The 16,775-nt window shown below is 48.0% G+C and overlaps 2 protein-coding genes and 1 long non-coding RNA gene across 9 annotated transcripts in view; 1 reads left to right on the plus strand and 2 right to left on the minus strand.

The window, feature by feature from the left end:
• The window catches only part of Garnl3 (GTPase activating Rap/RanGAP domain like 3), a 150,180-nt gene extending 141,126 nt beyond the window's left edge, over positions 1-9,054 (minus strand). Inside the window, exon 1 of one of the 5 annotated variants that reach the window (XM_029474022.1) lies at positions 8,921-9,054. Coding sequence is in view for 1 of the 5 variants with exons in the window: in XM_021156136.2 (XP_021011795.2) it covers positions 7,766-7,857 (92 nt within the window). In the remaining 4 variants the exon portion in view is untranslated. Of the gene's footprint in view, positions 1-7,453; positions 7,558-7,765; positions 7,962-8,654 lie in introns of those variants that run through there. The other 4 variants (XM_021156135.1, XM_021156136.2, XM_029474024.1 and 1 more) reach the window with 4 other exon arrangements.
• A 543-nt stretch (positions 9,055-9,597) lies between these two features.
• Positions 9,598-9,993, plus strand: LOC110289767. Its single transcript, XR_002377371.1, has 3 exons — positions 9,598-9,657; positions 9,773-9,802; positions 9,899-9,993. It is a non-coding gene; the product is annotated as an uncharacterized LOC110289767 (long non-coding RNA).
• Positions 9,994-10,683: 690 nt separating this feature from the next.
• The window catches only part of Ralgps1 (Ral GEF with PH domain and SH3 binding motif 1), a 245,190-nt gene continuing 239,098 nt past the window's right edge, over positions 10,684-16,775 (minus strand). For all 3 annotated transcript variants that reach the window (XM_029474030.1, XM_029474029.1, XM_021182377.2), the window contains one exon: positions 10,684-14,948. In XM_029474030.1, coding sequence (XP_029329890.1) covers positions 14,919-14,948 — 30 coding nt within the window. In that variant the 3' untranslated portion in view covers positions 10,684-14,918. The remainder of the gene's footprint in view (positions 14,949-16,775) is intronic.

A 16,775-nucleotide genomic window follows, 5' to 3' on the forward strand; every position in this document is an offset into this window, starting at 1 on the left:
CCTCTTCTGGTGTGTCTGAAGACAGCTACAGTGTACTCATATAAATAAAATAAATAAATCTTTAAAAAAATTTTTGAATGTAATTTTACACACTTGTTGTTCCCCAAAGAAGCAACCCAAAACTTTTCACTGAAAGAAATAACATATTCTAGATAGATTTCCAAACCAGAAACACAGGTTGGCAGTGGTTCCTCTACTGATTCACAGTGTTGTGACATAGTTCTGGTAGACATTTTTCTCTCTTAACTTTTGTTCATCTGAATGTTTGTTGCCTCTCCCAAGTCCTCGCAATTCACGTGCTGAAATGTAACCCTGGTCTGATTAGTATGCGAGAGGACCCTTGGGGGCTTAGTCAGGCACCCGAGCTCTCCCAGTGCAACTCCTAAAAGAGGCAAAGCTTGTTGGCTTCAGTTAAGTCTCTGCCATGTGACCGCACTTCTAGAAGGTTCTGTCTGTGAGAAACAAACACTCATCAGTTACAGATTAAGTGCTGACCTAAGTCTGGATTTCGCAGCCTTGGGAACTGTGAGAGCACACTCCTGTGGGCTACAAATGACTAATAATGTACTCTAAACGGTCTCTGCCAGCAAGCAGCCCCACAGAGGACAGCCTTCTACTTAAGTCTCTTTGGAGTCAGGCTCCTATCTGCTCTGTCCTCTCAGACCCTAAGATTTAGAAACAAGCTGATGTGTCCCCCACTCCATCCGACTCCTGCTGCTGCTCTCATGTGAATTAGCACGGCTTTAGTGTCTCCCAGCAAGTTGCCTCAGTTCTCCCACCCGCCTACAGCACTGTTTGTCAGACTTCATCTCTTTTCAGATCTTCAGTTCTGGAAACCAGACGACCAAACCTAATTTCTCATATTAACCTTCTACAGCAAAACTAATTTAACTATTGTCTTCCTCCAAGAAAGGAAGCTGGTTTGCATTAATTTAAAATCTTAGTGAATAATGAAGGTTGGTTTTGCTTCCCCTGCCCTTAGGAGATCAGATCTGATATGAAAATTAATTTTCTTCTGTTGGCCCTCAGAGCCAATTATGTTGGCCCAATGCAAGATGGCTTTTCATAGTCTTTGCTAAGAAGACTGCTGTTTATCCAAAAGAAAACTGTCAGTAGCAGATTTATTTATGATTAAATACTTAAGGCCTTGACACAAACAAAAGAATGATGATGTAATACAGAGGAACTAAAGACTATAAAGGCAGCACCATTTAAGTGTTCATTAACAAAACTACCCCAAACCCAGAAGGCCCCTACAAAACGACAACAAGACCGAAAAGTCAGAAGAAACATATGGAAGAAGAGAAGGCGACTGCATGCATAATGGATAACTGCTCGTTTCAGAACCCAGTTTGGCCTGGAAAGCAACAGGAAGAAGAAAGCATTTGTCTTGGCATCAGATTTGCTCTTGAAGACGTGGGTTTTCTACATGACTAATGAGGAGGCCTTCATGTATGGAGCAATATTTGGAAAAGGACAAAATATGTTTTCCACTCGTAATTCAAACTCTTCTGTCTAGTGCAGAAGAGTGTCCGCTGTAGCTACACTTAGCAACTGTGATGTAGTCCTTTAGGACAAGAACTAAGTCATAGCATCAACCCGACTGTGGCTATGGACAACACCCTGACACCTGGATTTTAAGAAGGCTTCCTATATCTAAGAGCACTCTGGTCAACCCAATACTCACTTCCTTCTGGAAAGAGCACTGTGATCCCCCAGGAAGTCACTACCTTCTGGTCTCTATGACTGGAAATGATTTACCCATCACTTCTGAGTTGAGTACGCGATCCAGGTCTGACCATTTGGTTCAAGGATGTTCCCTAGTTAGTGAAGGTCACTCCAGACATTTACTGAGAATAAAGCAATATCTTTCTAGACTAGAAAAGGAAAACTATAGTAGTTAACTTTCTTTTCCTACCTTGAGAATAAAGTTGAGCTGGTTAGCTTTTGTCAACTTGACAGTTATCTTTTTTTTTTCTCGAGACAGGGTTTCTCTGTGTAGCCCTGGCTGTCCTGGAACTCACTTTGTAGACCAGGCTGGCCTCGAACTCAGAAATCCACCTGCCTCTGCTTCCCGAGTGCTGGGATTAAAGGCGTGCACCACCACGCCCGGCTCAACATAAGTTATCTTTAAAGAAACCTCAGTTGAAAAAAATTCTTCCATCAGGTTTGCCTACAAATGGGATGTTTTCTTGATTAATGGTTGATGTATGAGGGCCAGCCCACTGTGGGTGGTGTCAAACCTTGGGAAGGTGGTTCTGGGCTGTAATAAAAAGAAGGCTAAGAAGCTCTTAGAAGTGAGCACCAGTAAAGCAGCATTTTTCCATGGTCTCTATTTTAGTTCCTGTTTCCAGGTTCCTATCCCAACTTCTTTCAATGATGGGCTATGGTGTAGAAACATAAGATAAACCATTTCTAATCCATGGTGCTTTGGGTCATGGTATTTATCACAACAATAGAAAGCAAACTAGGATAATAGTCAATACAGAAAATGAAGACTTGGATGACATTATTGAAACACCTGGACCGTCTACTCCCAAAGCTCTATCCTACCTAGCGTTATGCAACTGCATGCACCAAAGCTTCTCTTTGCTTGCCATTCACAGCCTTTGATATTTTAAGATGTACTCATAAGGCATGGATGCAAGCCTATCAGAAATGAGGATGGTGTTATTGGTACTGAATGGAGTTGATTTCAATGGAGATTTCAGTTGAATAGCCGGGAGTGAGAAGCGCCTAATCTAAGCTATTATCTTTCACCTTGAATTCATGGCAATGACCCTGGCTCCACAAGTGGCTTCACAGACAGAAATATGAGTGATGGGCAGCAAGGATGAGGCAGGCTTCAACAGTGCTCTTAGGAAAGCAAAGTTGCTCACTAATAAAGTGCTTTAAACTGGGCCTGGAGAAATAGCTTGAATTGGTAAAGTGCTTGTTGTTAGCATGAGGACTGTAGTTCAATGCCCAGAATCCATGTAAAAAAGCTGGACGAGGTAGCATGTGCTTGTGAGTGCTGGAAAGATGGAGACTGTGCAAAGTGCCTGGGCCTCACCGGGAAGCTATTCAAGCCTGACTGTTGAATTCCTGACCTCCTGGTAAATGAGAGACTCTGACTAAAAAGAACAATGTAGATGGCTGCTGCTGCTGCTGCTGCTGCTGCTACTACTACTACTACTACTACTACAACACCAAATACACACACACATGCATGCACACACGCATGCACGCACGCACGCATACACATGCACACTAACCTGGGCCCATGGGGACTCACAGACTGAATCACCAACCAAAGATTATACATGGGCTGGACGTAAACATAAATAGCAGGTGTGCATCTAGCTTTGTCTTCATGTGGGTCCCCTAATAGTTGGAGTGGAGGTTGTCTCTGACTCTAACTCTGTTCCTTGCCTTTGGATCCCTTTCCCCTAGCTGGGCTGCCTTGTCTGGCCTCAGTGGGAAAGGATGAGCCTAGTCCTGCAGTGACCTGATGTGCCAGGGCAGGCAGATACCCTTCTCTGAGGGAGGGGGGTTGTGAGAATGGAACTGGGAGGAGAGGAGGGAGGGGCTGCAATTGGGATGTAGGGTGAATAAACAAATTAATTAATAAAAATAAATAAATAAATAAATAAATAAATAAAAGACTCCTTGACCCTATCCAGAACATGAGAATCTAGGTGACCAGCTACAGAGGTTGCTGAAGAAAAGTTTCTTGCATTACCATGGAGGCCTGGCTTTCAAATCAGGAAGGGGTATTGAGAGGAACTGGAGGAGAATATGATCAAAATACAGTATATGAAGTTCTCAATTAATAAAAAAAATTAATGAAAAAAATTGATTCCTTAAACTCAACCCTGAAAGGTAACCTGCTAACGCTGTAGTTCACCTGAAGCTCAGCCTCCATGAACTGTTGCAGCCCAAGTGACACAGCAAGTGATGAATATTTAAAATAACACAAGTTCATTACTTGTCTTTCTTGATGGTTAGAAGTGAGGGCAAAAAAAAAAAAAAAAAGCAACAGAATCTTAAAATACCATGTACCTGCCTATTAGTGTCTTACTCAGAGTAGATGTGGCTAAGAACGTTCACCCGAAAGCTAATCATGATGTCCACAGCTGTCAGTCTCAGTGCTTCCCACACTCCTGGTAGTAGCATTTCACACACTAGGTCATTTAAAGCTCGCATCAATACAGGGCGGTTAAAAATGTGTTAACCAAGATTCACAGAGGGCTAAGCAACTTTCCTAATTCACTTGCTTGATTGAAAAAGGCAGAAACTTGAGCCCAGGTCCTTGTGCATTGACACCATCTGATATGCCTGTCTATATAATCATAGTGAACACATTCAGGGCAAGTTGTTTAACAGCACAGGTGTCTTCTCTGATGCCTCCAAGTACAGAGAGCTAGTCTTTTTCATTACCTCCAGCCTGATGCCCAGTCCCTTAGGCCACTTCTTGCTCCTTCACTTCCTTTTCTTAGCTTGCTGTGTTTGCACACCAGCTATCAGAACTCGCACAGGATATTTAGCAAAGAGAACTGTCAAACTGTTAATACTGCAGAAGTACACACTCATGTAGACACACAAATCTACGCACAAAGATAAAATGAGTAGGTAAATAAGGCTAACACTCATTCTCAAAGGGCCTAACCATGAGGCAAGGGTGTTTAAACTTGATACAGTTGGCCATGAGAAGTAACTGAGGCATACAGAGGTGGCAAGGCTTCCCCTCCTAGTTATGTTCCAAAAGCAGCCGAGAAGCTCTCAGACAGCTGCAGGCCTCTGGATCAATGGGCTTGGTCTAAGGAGCCATGCACCCATTCGATCAAGATGTAGATAAGAGGGTCTGACACTCAGCCGGAATCATGAGGTCATTTGGATTACTGAATTAAGGAAGTTGTTTTTAGAACAACAAATAATAAAGAACTACTTTATATGCTTACTGTAAATTTTCATTAAACATGGAGAAATTGTAGATGACTATCTATTTTAAGTAAAGAGATTCTTTTACATGAGTATAAACAAGAGGAAGAAATCAGTGGCTCTAAAATTCAAGACAATAGTCACCACACACACAAATGCGTGCGTGCGCGCACGCACACACACACACACACACTGGAAAACCACCACACAGAAAGTGAAAAGGCAAATAATTAACTGGAAAAAAATCTGCTATATATTTACCGCATAATTCCCCTTAATAAATGAAAAAAAGTTTTAATTCTACTAGGAAAGGATAAATATTCCAAAGGAAAATGATGATCATATATACAAATACCTTAAAATAAGTAAAAAAATATGATTTATGAGAAAAGCATCATTACAAAATAAAGAAATTCAAATTACAAGGTATCACTTTGGCAAATATAATGACAATGCCTAGGAGAGCACTCTGGAATCCTGCTTCAGAAGACTTTAAGAGGCTCTTTTGTCCTGACCCTTAATTCCCATCACTTTCATGATCTTATCTTATGGACCAGTGATGTCTTCACACACAAGTGACTACACATAAATGAACTGCATCTCTAGGAAGAGTGAAAGTAGTAAAAGATAGGCTAAAAGTAGTTAGACATCCATATAGTAGGAGATCACCCAGCGACTGAATTTTTTAAAGGACTATGTAAGGATTGCTTCCAGGGTTTATGATGTGCTGAGTGAAAAGTCAATTAAAACGATAAATATTCATGGAGAAAAGGCCAATCATATCTATAGTGGGATTATGAATCAATAAACTATTCACTGGGTGTGGTGGTCTTTAATCCCAGCACTTGAGGGGCAGAGGCAGACAGGTCTCTGTGAGTTCCAGGCCAGCCTGATTTACATAGTGAATTTCAGGCCAACCAGGGCTATATGAGACTAGGTATCATCAATACTACCATCAAAATCATTTAATTATCCTGTTTATGTTCTTCTTGCATTTTCAAATTTCATTCAATAAATTATTTTTAGAAGACAAAAAGAAAAAAAAAAAAGCTAATCCTAATTATCTCACAAGCCACTCGATAATGTCATGGTGTATCAGAGAACAAAAACACCTGGAGGCTTGGAAGTCATTTTAGTTCTTGAAGAATATGGTCATGAAGACAAAGGGGAAGGAAGTCTAATTTCTATGCCAGCACTGTCCACTATGGTATGCATTTCTCAGTCTTCAAGGCTCTTATCAGAATTGCTGGAGCAGATGTGTCAGGACTGAGCCTGAGAAAGCTAATTAGTGCGGATGCAAATCTGGCCGAGGGGGTAGTGCTGGGATCAAGGTGGTTACTTGCATTGAAGGCTAAGCACAACTCAACACTCAGGTGTCTTGGCGAAGTGTTCCACAGCCACAGGTGTCTGTGGCTCCCGGACTGCATGGGCTGCCTTACAGAGCCATTCCTTCATGTCCGGAAGTTCTGTAGCAGCACTGTCCTAAGCACTCTGCCTCAGACCTGAGAGATTCTCTTTGCTCCAGTCTCTTGGTATACCTCTTCCTATTCTTCATGCTCAAGCCATAGAGATTGTTAGCTGCCTGGGTCTCCTATGGAAGGGAAATGCTCCACTCAGGTCACCACACAAATATTTAGAACCTTCTTGGCAGATGCCCAGGTGCTGATCACACAAAGCTAAGCCTAGAGTTCAAGAAAGACTTTCAAAAAGAATTGATGAGCAGTTCTACAGCCTGAGGGAGGAGTGACCAAGCCCTTCAGGCTCTGTGATGGGCCAGGCTTGAGCCAGCTGTGGTGATGGGGCAGAGGCTAGGGCAGCCTTGATATCTGTCCCCACCACACAGCATCAGAACTGCTGGAGCAGTGTGTCAAGGACTGAGTCTGAGGAAGGCCAATTAAGGGCATCACACCTTCCTTTAAGGATCTTGGCTGGTTTGCTTTGTGCCTTAGCAAATGAACTCTCTTTTCCACCTCAGTGGAGGTTAGAGTCCTACATCTTTTTCTCCTCCTTGTCCCTACCCATGCTATGGTAATTAAAAACTCAGGGGTGCAGGCAGCAGTAGGCTAGGGGGAAGGGGGTTGGCTTCAGGATACCCTTCCTAAGGCCATTATTACAGGATACTGATGAAAATCTGGCCCAGATGGTGGTGCTGAAGTCATTCTGAAAGGAATGAGTCCACCTGGAAGCAGGACCCATTTCAAGTTACAAGGAATTCCTTGGAGGTGGGAGTAAGCCGGGGATAGGCATGGGCAAGAGCCGCAAAGGGAAGGGCGTGTCCCGCAGCAGCCAAGCTTCACAAACGGCCAGGCTGGCTCCTCAGGAGGGCGCCAGTTAAGGAAGGTAAGTCCGGGAGGGGCACGGACAACCTGGGAAAGAGAAAGGACCTAGGAACTATGCAGGGTGCCCCCCACCCTAACCACAGATGGGCGGGGCCATAGGCAGCAGGTGGCCAGGCACTCGGGGTGCGAGGATGGATTATAGAAAGCAAGAGAAGCCTAAAGGGTGTCCTTTTGGGGGCTTTAGGGGTTCCGACCTTGTCCTTGAGCATTTAGAAGCAGGCAGGTCGCGTTCTCCACAGCCCAAGACCTCCCTGAGCCGTAGTGTGCAGGGCCTGTCACAGGGCCGAGGCTTCGGACGTCCACATCATCTGCCGGCCGGACACAGGTCTCCAGCCCTCCCGCTGGGCACTCCCTCAGCGTGGCCCGGCCGCTCTACTGGGCTCTGCGCCGACTCCCTCCCACGCCGCGGCCTCGCCACACTCTGTCCCCTCACACCGCCACCCCCCCCACGTGGCCTACTCCCCTCTCCCACCCCTAGAGGCTGCACCCCTCCGGGGCAACGGTACCTGGGACTCTCAAAGCTGCACCCCCTGCGCCGCAGCGCCGCCCTCTTCTGCCGCAGGAGCGCAGCGGCAGCCCCGCCGGGTTCCTGCTCCATCGCCCCGGGCGGGGGCCGACGGCTCGGGCACACTCGGGTGGGCTCGGGCCTCGGCGGTGTTCGGCCGGACGCTCAGCTAGCGCGCCGCAGCCCACGCCCCGCCCCGCACCCCTCACCGGACCCAAGCCCCGCCTCTGTCCCGCCCCAAAGTCCAGCCCAGCCCGGGATCTCAGGCCCCGCCCCGAACTCCAGCCTAACCACGCCCTCAGACTCTTCGCGGGGTCTAAGCCCCGCCCCTACTCTAATCAGGTCCCTTGAACATGCCTGAGGCTTTAGGCCCCGCCCCTACTCTAACGGCCTAACCACGCCTCTGGCTTTAGGCCTCACCTCTGCCCCGCCCCCATTCTAGCAGGTACGCCTCTTCCGAACCTCCGGCTTTAAGCCCTGCCCCTAGCCTAGCGAAGTCCGCCTCATCTCTCCGGAGCTAGTCTCAGGAACCTCCCTGATCTCCTACCGAATCCACTCCCTTTGGTCCTTTTTGAAGCCTTGGCCCTCCCCCTGCCTCGCCCCTAATCTAGTAGATCCTCCCTCACCACTCAGCTGGGTTTAGGCCCCGCCCCCTCACCGCCCCAACCCAGTTCATTTGAATTAGGTTCAGGTCCCGCCCCTGTCCGCCTTTGCCCCGCCCCAATCACGCAGGTCTCCTCTCAGCTCCGCTCAGGCTCCACCCGTGCCCCGCCCCAAGTACCAATCCTTACCTATTAGTGGGCTCAGGCCCCACCCCAAACCCTTATCCAGTCAGTCCCTTTGCCCTTCAGCTTTGCCAAGGCCCCGCCCCATCTCCTAGCCAAACCCACCTTACTCCCTAGTCTGGGCACAGGCCACGCCCCGAGCTCCGTTTCTCTGGCCCTTCTCAGACCAGTGCAGGCCCCACCCTGCCTCTACACCAGCTCCAGCCACGCCCCTCCCGAACTGGCCTCACCAAGATCTTCTACCCGCGCTCCCTCCGTTCTTCTGTGTAGCGCACGCAGGCTCCCAATGCCCACTGGATCCTCAACTTCGTCGGGTCCACGGCCCATCCCTCCCGCTCCTTACCATTCCCACAGATCTAGGCCCTTCCCACCTACTCCTCCACCACAGAGCGCTCTATCGGCCCGCCGCTCCAAGGCTCCGATTGCTGGATTCTCTGCCGACCCTCCTCACCTCAGCACCTCTTGGTCCTTGATATCGTAGCACCGCCTTCTTTTGAGGGCCGCCTTTCTCCACATCCCGCCCACAGGCATGGCCCCCGACCCCGGAGCTCCGCCTCTTGTCTCTTGAAGCTGAGGTCTGTACTTGGAGCAATTCTGCTCTCTCGTCCCGCCTATCTAGCCCCGCCCATGTCGCCTCTTCCTCACTTCAGGGGTGCCTGGATGGTGCGGGTCTTCCTGCCTGAACTGGGGTCCACCATGGGGTTTGCGCTACCTCAGGATCTAACCAGTCAGCAAAAGGAGGTACTGCTGTCTCCTGGTGGCTGTTTGTGGTCTGACACAGTGAGGCTGAGGGGAGCTTTGGCTGGCTACCAGTTGTGGGTTCAGGTTTTCATTCATAACCTTCCAATTTTGTGACAGCGCCACCCTCCACCTCTCATTTCCTCCCCGAGTCGGATGCATCATCTGAGTTCTTTAACACTGCACTGTAGTTGGGTGTGGAAACTCACCTGAGTTTAAGTAAGGATGGCTTTGCCATCTATTTCTAGTTCAGTTTCTGTTGCTGTGATCAAAAGCACCTTAGGGAAGAAAGGCTTTATTTGTCTTACAGGCTACAGCCCATCATCTGGGAAGTCAGAGCAGGAGCTCAATGTCCCAAGTGGAAACTGAGGTCTGTACTTGGAGCAATTCTGCTTCTCTTGTCCCTTGGCTATTCAGCCCCAAGAGCCCTTTAGCTTCCCCGCCCCTACACAAGCCCCGCCCACATTGCCTCTTCCTCACTTCAGGGGTGCCTGGATGATGCGGTCCACAACGAGGTACAACAGTTTGGAGCTGGAAGGGTGAGGAACTCAAGAACTGAATCAGCACTTACAGATCTTCCTCTGGCTTGCTCACCTTCTTTTCTTATCCAGCCAAGTACCACCTGCCCGGGATACTACCACCTACAGTGGGCTGGATCCTTCACAGCACCCCACCACCGCCACCAAAAGCCCTCACAGACCTGTCTACAGGCTAATCTGATGGAGGAAGCTGCTCAATTGAGAGTTCCTCTTCCCAGGTAAAGTGTAGGTTGTGTGCTAATTTGTTCAGCAGGGCTCTTTCACTGTGATCACACAAGGTTCTTCTGGTCTCATTCAAGCAGAGACAGGAGCAAGAATGGGTGTGTATGCCTGGGAGCTGCCACTGAGATCCCCAATCTAGTTCTCTAGTTCCTGCGCTCCTGCTCGCTCCTGCTCGCTCGCTCGCTGGCGCTTGCTCTCTCTGTCCCCCTCCCTCCTTTGCTTCCTCCCTCTCTCCTTTACCTCTAATCAAACTGGAGTGGGTTTGCTTTATGCATCATGCCTTCCTCCTGACAGATCTTTTCAGATTATCACCTCGACTGGAACTCTCCTTCAGTAATCTCCGGTTGCCTGCTTTTCCCCATGTGTATCCTGTCCTCTCTGTCCCCTTGACCCCCCTCCCTCCACTCCTACAGCCTCCTTAATGTTCTGCAACTTCTGATCTGAAAACTCTCAAGGCCCCCTGTCTTCTTAGGCAGCCCCAGACCCTCTGCCTTCCTCTCCAAGAGATCCACAATATTGTCCCTGTCCTCTCCCTATATATTTACATCCTAGCAGAGCCCTGGGCTCCTCCAGGCATGTAGCACAGCAGCTGCCTGTCAAGTTGACTGCATGTGACACTAATAAATAGAACGATATTCATTGGAAAACACATTTAATTTCAAAGTAAACAAAGATGTCTGTACATTAAAGTATTTAATTAGTGAAACAATTATCAGTGTAACAAGCTGAAAAATACAGCAAGTTGATACAAGACTGAGGTAACAAAATACTTCACCAAAAATCTAAAGACTCCCAAGGAGGGATGATGTTATCAGTGGTTATTGCAGATGAGACAATTTACAAATGTTAGAGAAAAGTCCTCACACAACTGCATGCAGGGTCTGCTGGGAAAAAAGACAGCTTGAGGGGGTGCAGCAGATTGAACAAGAAACAAAGTAAGATGTGAAACCTCATTTTCAGTTTACCTGGAAGAACATGTAAGAAAGTGAAAACTACTCTTCATACAACATTTTGAATGCTAAGTGGGAAACCATGCATTTTGGCACAAAATTTATTAAAGAGTATACCTCACTAATAAACGAATTACTATTATTTCATTACTGAATGGTCAAAGTCCTTCCAAAATGGCAGATGACCTATCACCTTGCTGCGGTGAGTGGCAATTTGGGGCTGTCCATGGGACACACACTTGTGCAGCAGCAGCTTACAAGGTGGACCAAAGTCCAAGTCCTCGGCTCCCAGGGACACGCAGCTCCCACTCATACTGTATATGAATTAACACTGAAGTTACAGAGTAAACGGGGTCGGGGGCTGTGCATATGGCAAGCACTCAGACCCTACTCTCTCATCCTGCCTTTGGCGTCCTCCCTGTAACCATCCTTGAACACAGATCTGAATCTGGCTGCTTAGAGCCAGCCAGCCTCCCGTGTCGGGACTCTCCCAACATCCCCATCCAATGTGAAGTCTTCCTGGAAGAACCAATGCACACGATTGTGTTGAGGAGTAGGAGAGACAGGGTCTTGCCAAGGTGGCTTGCGAGGAGGTGATAACTTGGCCGTTGACTGGTTAAGTTCTACAAGGGCCAAAATTGCATTTGTCTTGTTTCTAGCCTTTTTCAGTCTGGGTAGAGCCTGGGGTATAAGAAGTATTCACTTGAGATATGAATGTTTATGCAATAAATACACTTTCAAAAGGGCTTTGTGCAGGGTGGGATTTTTGTTTTGTTTTATAACATGAAATCACCCAACATATCAATATGACACAGGGCCAGTTTAAGGGTCACACAGAAGAGAAGCTGTGCTTTTGGCAATATTCAATAGAGGTTGCAAAGCTCTGGATGCCACGTGCAGATTAAAGCAGCCTTGGCTTATAAATGGCTTCCCAGTTTTACAGATCATTTTCCATCTGAAAATTGATATTAAAAAATAAACAACAAAACAAACAAAAAACCACCACACCTTTCTTAGGCTTGAGAGGCAAGAGTAAACTGATGGAAGAAACACTGGCCATCTTGGTAAGGAGGAGAAATACAGAGAGCCTGTTGGCAAGCCACGGATGTGTCTACCTGCTCAGTATCAAGTGCCCCATGGCATTCGGCCAGGGCAGGGGAAGGCCGGACTCTCCTACTGGCTGTGTAGGAGTGTTTCTGATACTTCCCACCAAGTCCAGCCTCCACAAGGTATCTTGCTTGCTAGCGGACACTTGGCTGACCTTGTATTGCAAAACTTGTACACTGGAGAGGGGACAGAGGTTTACTCTTATTGTGAGTGAGTAGGCTTTTCTTGGGACTTCCTAATTCTACCAGCTGCCCATCCCAGTTTCTAAACGGCATTCTATAGCTCTCAGTTTGGGGTGCCATGGTCTGTCTCCAACAGTTTCACAGTATTTGTGTACTACGGACAGTGGAGCAAAAGTGCAGAACAGCTTCCTTCCAGGCTAAGAGTCCACCAAAGGACCACTGACTCTGTCATGTAGCCTGGCCACCTCCCCTTGCAGCCTTGTGTGACGAGCTGTGCCGAGGATATCAGCACTGAGCTTGTATGCTTGGCCTAAGGCCCTGCTTGGAGAGCCAAATATCTTTTAACTCCATCTACAGGGCTCTCCTACTACCTTCAAGGCTCACAAGAGTCCTACAAGGCTTTTCACTAATAAAGTCCAAGCAGTTGTCTTCAAGAGTCCATGGTAAGGATGCTTATGGAAGGGGAGTTTGGCTTCATTTAGGAAGATTAAACACTTTGAAAATAATTGAGATTGTGCTCTTTCAGCGTAGGCCTGGAAGAAAACACTGAGCCTCATAAGACAAATCTGTAAAGGGCAGAAAGTTCTGGGATGAAGTTCTGGGGTTTTGAGGTCTTGACACTGCACATGTGAGAACCCAAACAATGAGCCCCAAAGCAGACACCTAAAGGAGACTAGCAGCTGATGGTCTGGCTTTCTAGGAGTTAACAGGCAGGCAGGCAGGCTCAGAGTTGGAATAGATTAAAGTGGACCACGAATGAGTATGCTTGGAGGTGCCTCAAGTGTCTGACACCGTCGTCCATCTTCTGGATTCTAACTGGAGCAATGTTGATAGAATCCAGTGCACACAGCTAGTGCACACAGCTGGACCACTGGTGGGGGTGGATGTGCAAGGCAGCTGTGGTCAAGGCTTGATGGCATCAACTTTACCATGTGGAGTTTCTCTTGGCATGAAAATATCCAGGCTCTGCCCACAGGAAGGCTAGCTTCAGAGTACAACAAAGCTTGACTAAAATGTACGGCCATGACGAAAACTAATCCCCCCATCAAGTCATCCATGTTTTAGAGACATGTCACCATTTGTTTGTAATGCAGTGCTTTCTGGTGGTAAGTTCATGGTTATGGTGTTGTCTGCAGCTTCTCCATTATTGTTGGGATGGTTTCATGATTGGGTTACTGTGTAAAACCATGATACCCACAGGGACCCAGAAATTCAGCCTTTTCCAGAAAACTGAGGGTTTTCTTCTCAGGGTTAGGGTACCCAGATTCAAGGAGGAAGAGGAAGAGGGACAGAGAGCATCCATCAGTGATGACAAAGGGCAATACACTTGAATTAAAATGTGCAAAGTAAAAATCACCTTATGACAACAGGTGACAGATAAGTCCTTGTTCATGAATGCAGAGGCTGGACATCTCACTCCCTAGGGTTTGGCTCTCTTGTCACCTGGTCATCAAGAACTGGGCCCTTGGACTTGGATGAGAACTTGCTGGTGACTACATTTAGGGGCAAGACTGAGGGGGCTTAGGCCTCCTTGTCACTCAGCTCCCTGTGTGATCAGGAATCAGTGTGGCCAGCCCTGGCAGTGGTGGCAAGGGTGAGGAAAGGAGCGTAATTCTGCCCCATGGGAGAATGCGGAGTGGCACAGCTTCTGACCACCGATCACTGTGGGGGCCTCCAAGCTGCTGGGAGAAAAGGTCCCAGCTTCCCACACCAGCATAGCAGGAGTGGGCGAGATAAGGAGGGCCCATAGGACCACCAGGAAAGCCTGTGGTGGGGAGCAAGCAGGCCAGTGCCCAGTACACGGTCCTGAAATGGATTCTGCCTCAGACGGGCTAACAACAAGACCCAGGAGGGCCTGGGGCCCAGGGAACAGGCCATCCAGATGAATAGCACCCATAGGAACAGAAAACAAGACACGATTTAAGGCATTGTTTGTTTACAGTAAAAGAACTCAAGGGACCCTTAACACGGAGCTTCTGGACTCCCTTCAGACTTTTCTTAGAGGACAAGGCTGTAACTAAAGCTTCAAGCAGGGACTCAAAGCCAATAAGTGTGTGATGTCACAAGTCTTGTGCCAAAATGTATGTTTCTCAGAGAGTTCATACTCACTCGCTCACACACACATGTACCGCGCGCGCACACACACAGGATGCTTTAGGGGTATACAAAATCTGAGGCGGCCCTGTGGGTGAGTGGCCGGTGCACTTGGGGTGTAACAAGCCTGTCCAGCAGCCCGTCTCTGCTCTCCAGCCCTCTCGAAGATTAACGCCATCCACTCTGTGTGCAGCAGAAAGCATGGAGAACCCAACATGGGTCAAATGCTCCCCTGATGCAAAAGCAGCTGGTGGACAGACGATGGCCCAGAGAGGGGGCATAGGGTGCGCAGTTTGGGGTCTGACAGCCACCCAATGGGGTGCTGCTGCAGAATGATTCATGAGAGTTGCTGTGGGTTGACAGGTGGATCTCACACTGGGGAGCCATCCAGGACTGTGAGGCCATGGCCATATTCCTCGAGTCCAGCGATGAGGCTCCAGTGCCTTGGCCCACAGCTTATGCCCAGAGCTGCTCTCCTCCATAGAACCAGTCTAGGCTCTCAGAAGCCTTTGTAGTCTCGCCAAGTCCTGCAGATACTCATTCAAAGGACATAAGGTTTGCAGGCACCTAGGAGAGAAAGCTCACCCTCTGTCAAAGTTTCAATCCACAGAAAGGGACAGGGGACAGTCCCTACAGTTAGGGACATACAAGTATGGGGAGGGAAGAACTCGGCAATGACTGCTGCCACTGGGGAGTAGCTACCATGTGCCAGGCATTACACTGACTACTTCATATGCACAGGTTCTGGAGTCCTCACTTGACCTCTATCAGGTGGACGCTGGAAGGGTCGCCATAATGAAGATGAGGAGACTGAGACTCGTACAGGCCACAAAGAGAGTTAGAGCCAGGGCTGAGACATTTGTCACCACTATCCTCTGAGCCAAGACAACTAACTGGGTTTATGGTATGAAGGATAGGCCCTGCTGAACTAGGGTGAATGTCTCTGGAGGGGAAACTAGCCTAGAAGGTGGGGGATGTCTTAAGGTATGGCAGGGAGTTGGCACAGGAGAAGGAAGTATGGGGAGATCGTGAACTCCACTCCCTTCCCCCAGAAGCTACCAGCCCCACTGTCAGAGTACTTCCCTGCCCTCACAGCTGCCTCCACTCCCCAGCTCTGAACTTCCTCCCTTGGCATTACTTTGGTGTTCTAGTTGGTATGGTTAGACATCACTTCATAAAGTAAACCAACCCAAACCCATCTTGGTGTCAGTTTCACCCAAATGAGAAATCAGAAGAAGATGCAGCTCCAAGAATGTTCATCGCCTCAAAACTCACGGGAGCAAGGCATAGGGAATCAGCTCTGAGATGACAGACAGGCAGAGCTTACAGAGAAGAGAGGCGCCGCAGTGACCTGCAGCCATGTGTGCAAGCATCGCTCACCCTCAGGACCACAGTGCAGAGGAGCAGAGGGCAGGATGGTGCACACAGGCATGGCTCTCTTATTAAAGAGGTTTTTAAATTGTAAATGAGGGCTGGGCCATAGCTCAGTGGTAGCAGCTGAGTCCTGGGTTTCCTCCTCAGGAGTGCAGTAAAATGAGACAGGGAAGTAACACACATCAGGAGAAGAGGGAAGTTAGGGGAGGAAGAGAATGACTTAAGGGGAAGGGGAAGGTCTCAAGACCTGTCAGGGTTTCTAGGTTTTGGATGAAGTAAGTATATGGTGTTTCTCTACTACTGTTTTTGGCTGTTGTTGTCTTTAGTTGTTTGTAGCCCAGGCTGGCCCCGTGATCTTCCTGCCTCAGCCTCCTGAGTGTTGCCACAGCTAGCTCTACTGCTGTTGTTTGTTTCTTACACATACATTATAAATAAGCTTAAATAGATTCAGTGTCAGAAAAAAAAACAATTTTAAGAAGTGCAAATAGAAACAGTCTTCATCCCAGATTCCATGTGGAAGGCCACACTTCTGTAAAACCCTTTTCCGTGCCATTCCTGAGCTGTCTCTCAGGTGCATAGTGACTGATTTAAGTAAGCCTCTACCCCATACATGGGGTTGAGGTTGTCCCCATGTTTTATACATCACAGTATAAAAGCAAATTGATGAAAAGCAAATTAGAAATAAAAAAGAAAAAGGCATAAAAAGAAAATCCTCCTTCCCCTAGGTCTGAAAACTGGAGACAACCACATGGCAGGACTTTGCCTTGGCATGCCGTATTGGCATGCCGTATTGGCCAGTGCATGAAATCCCACTTAGGAGTCTTCTGGACAACATGCCAGTCTGCTGCATGAGTTGCTGCACTTTCTGGCTGCTGTTATTCCTGAGAATGAACTCACTCAGACCTCCCTTTGCTGCTCCTGGATGAGATCGTCCTGTTCCCCCAGCCAGGTGCCTACCTCAAGCCTATCAGGCGGACCTAGAACCACATGGCCTCCTGCACACAGGCCCTGGGGCTGCCT

The sequence above is a fragment of the Mus caroli genome, chromosome 2 (assembly GCF_900094665.2).
Source record: "Mus caroli chromosome 2, CAROLI_EIJ_v1.1, whole genome shotgun sequence".
Taxonomy (NCBI): domain Eukaryota; kingdom Metazoa; phylum Chordata; class Mammalia; order Rodentia; family Muridae; genus Mus; species Mus caroli.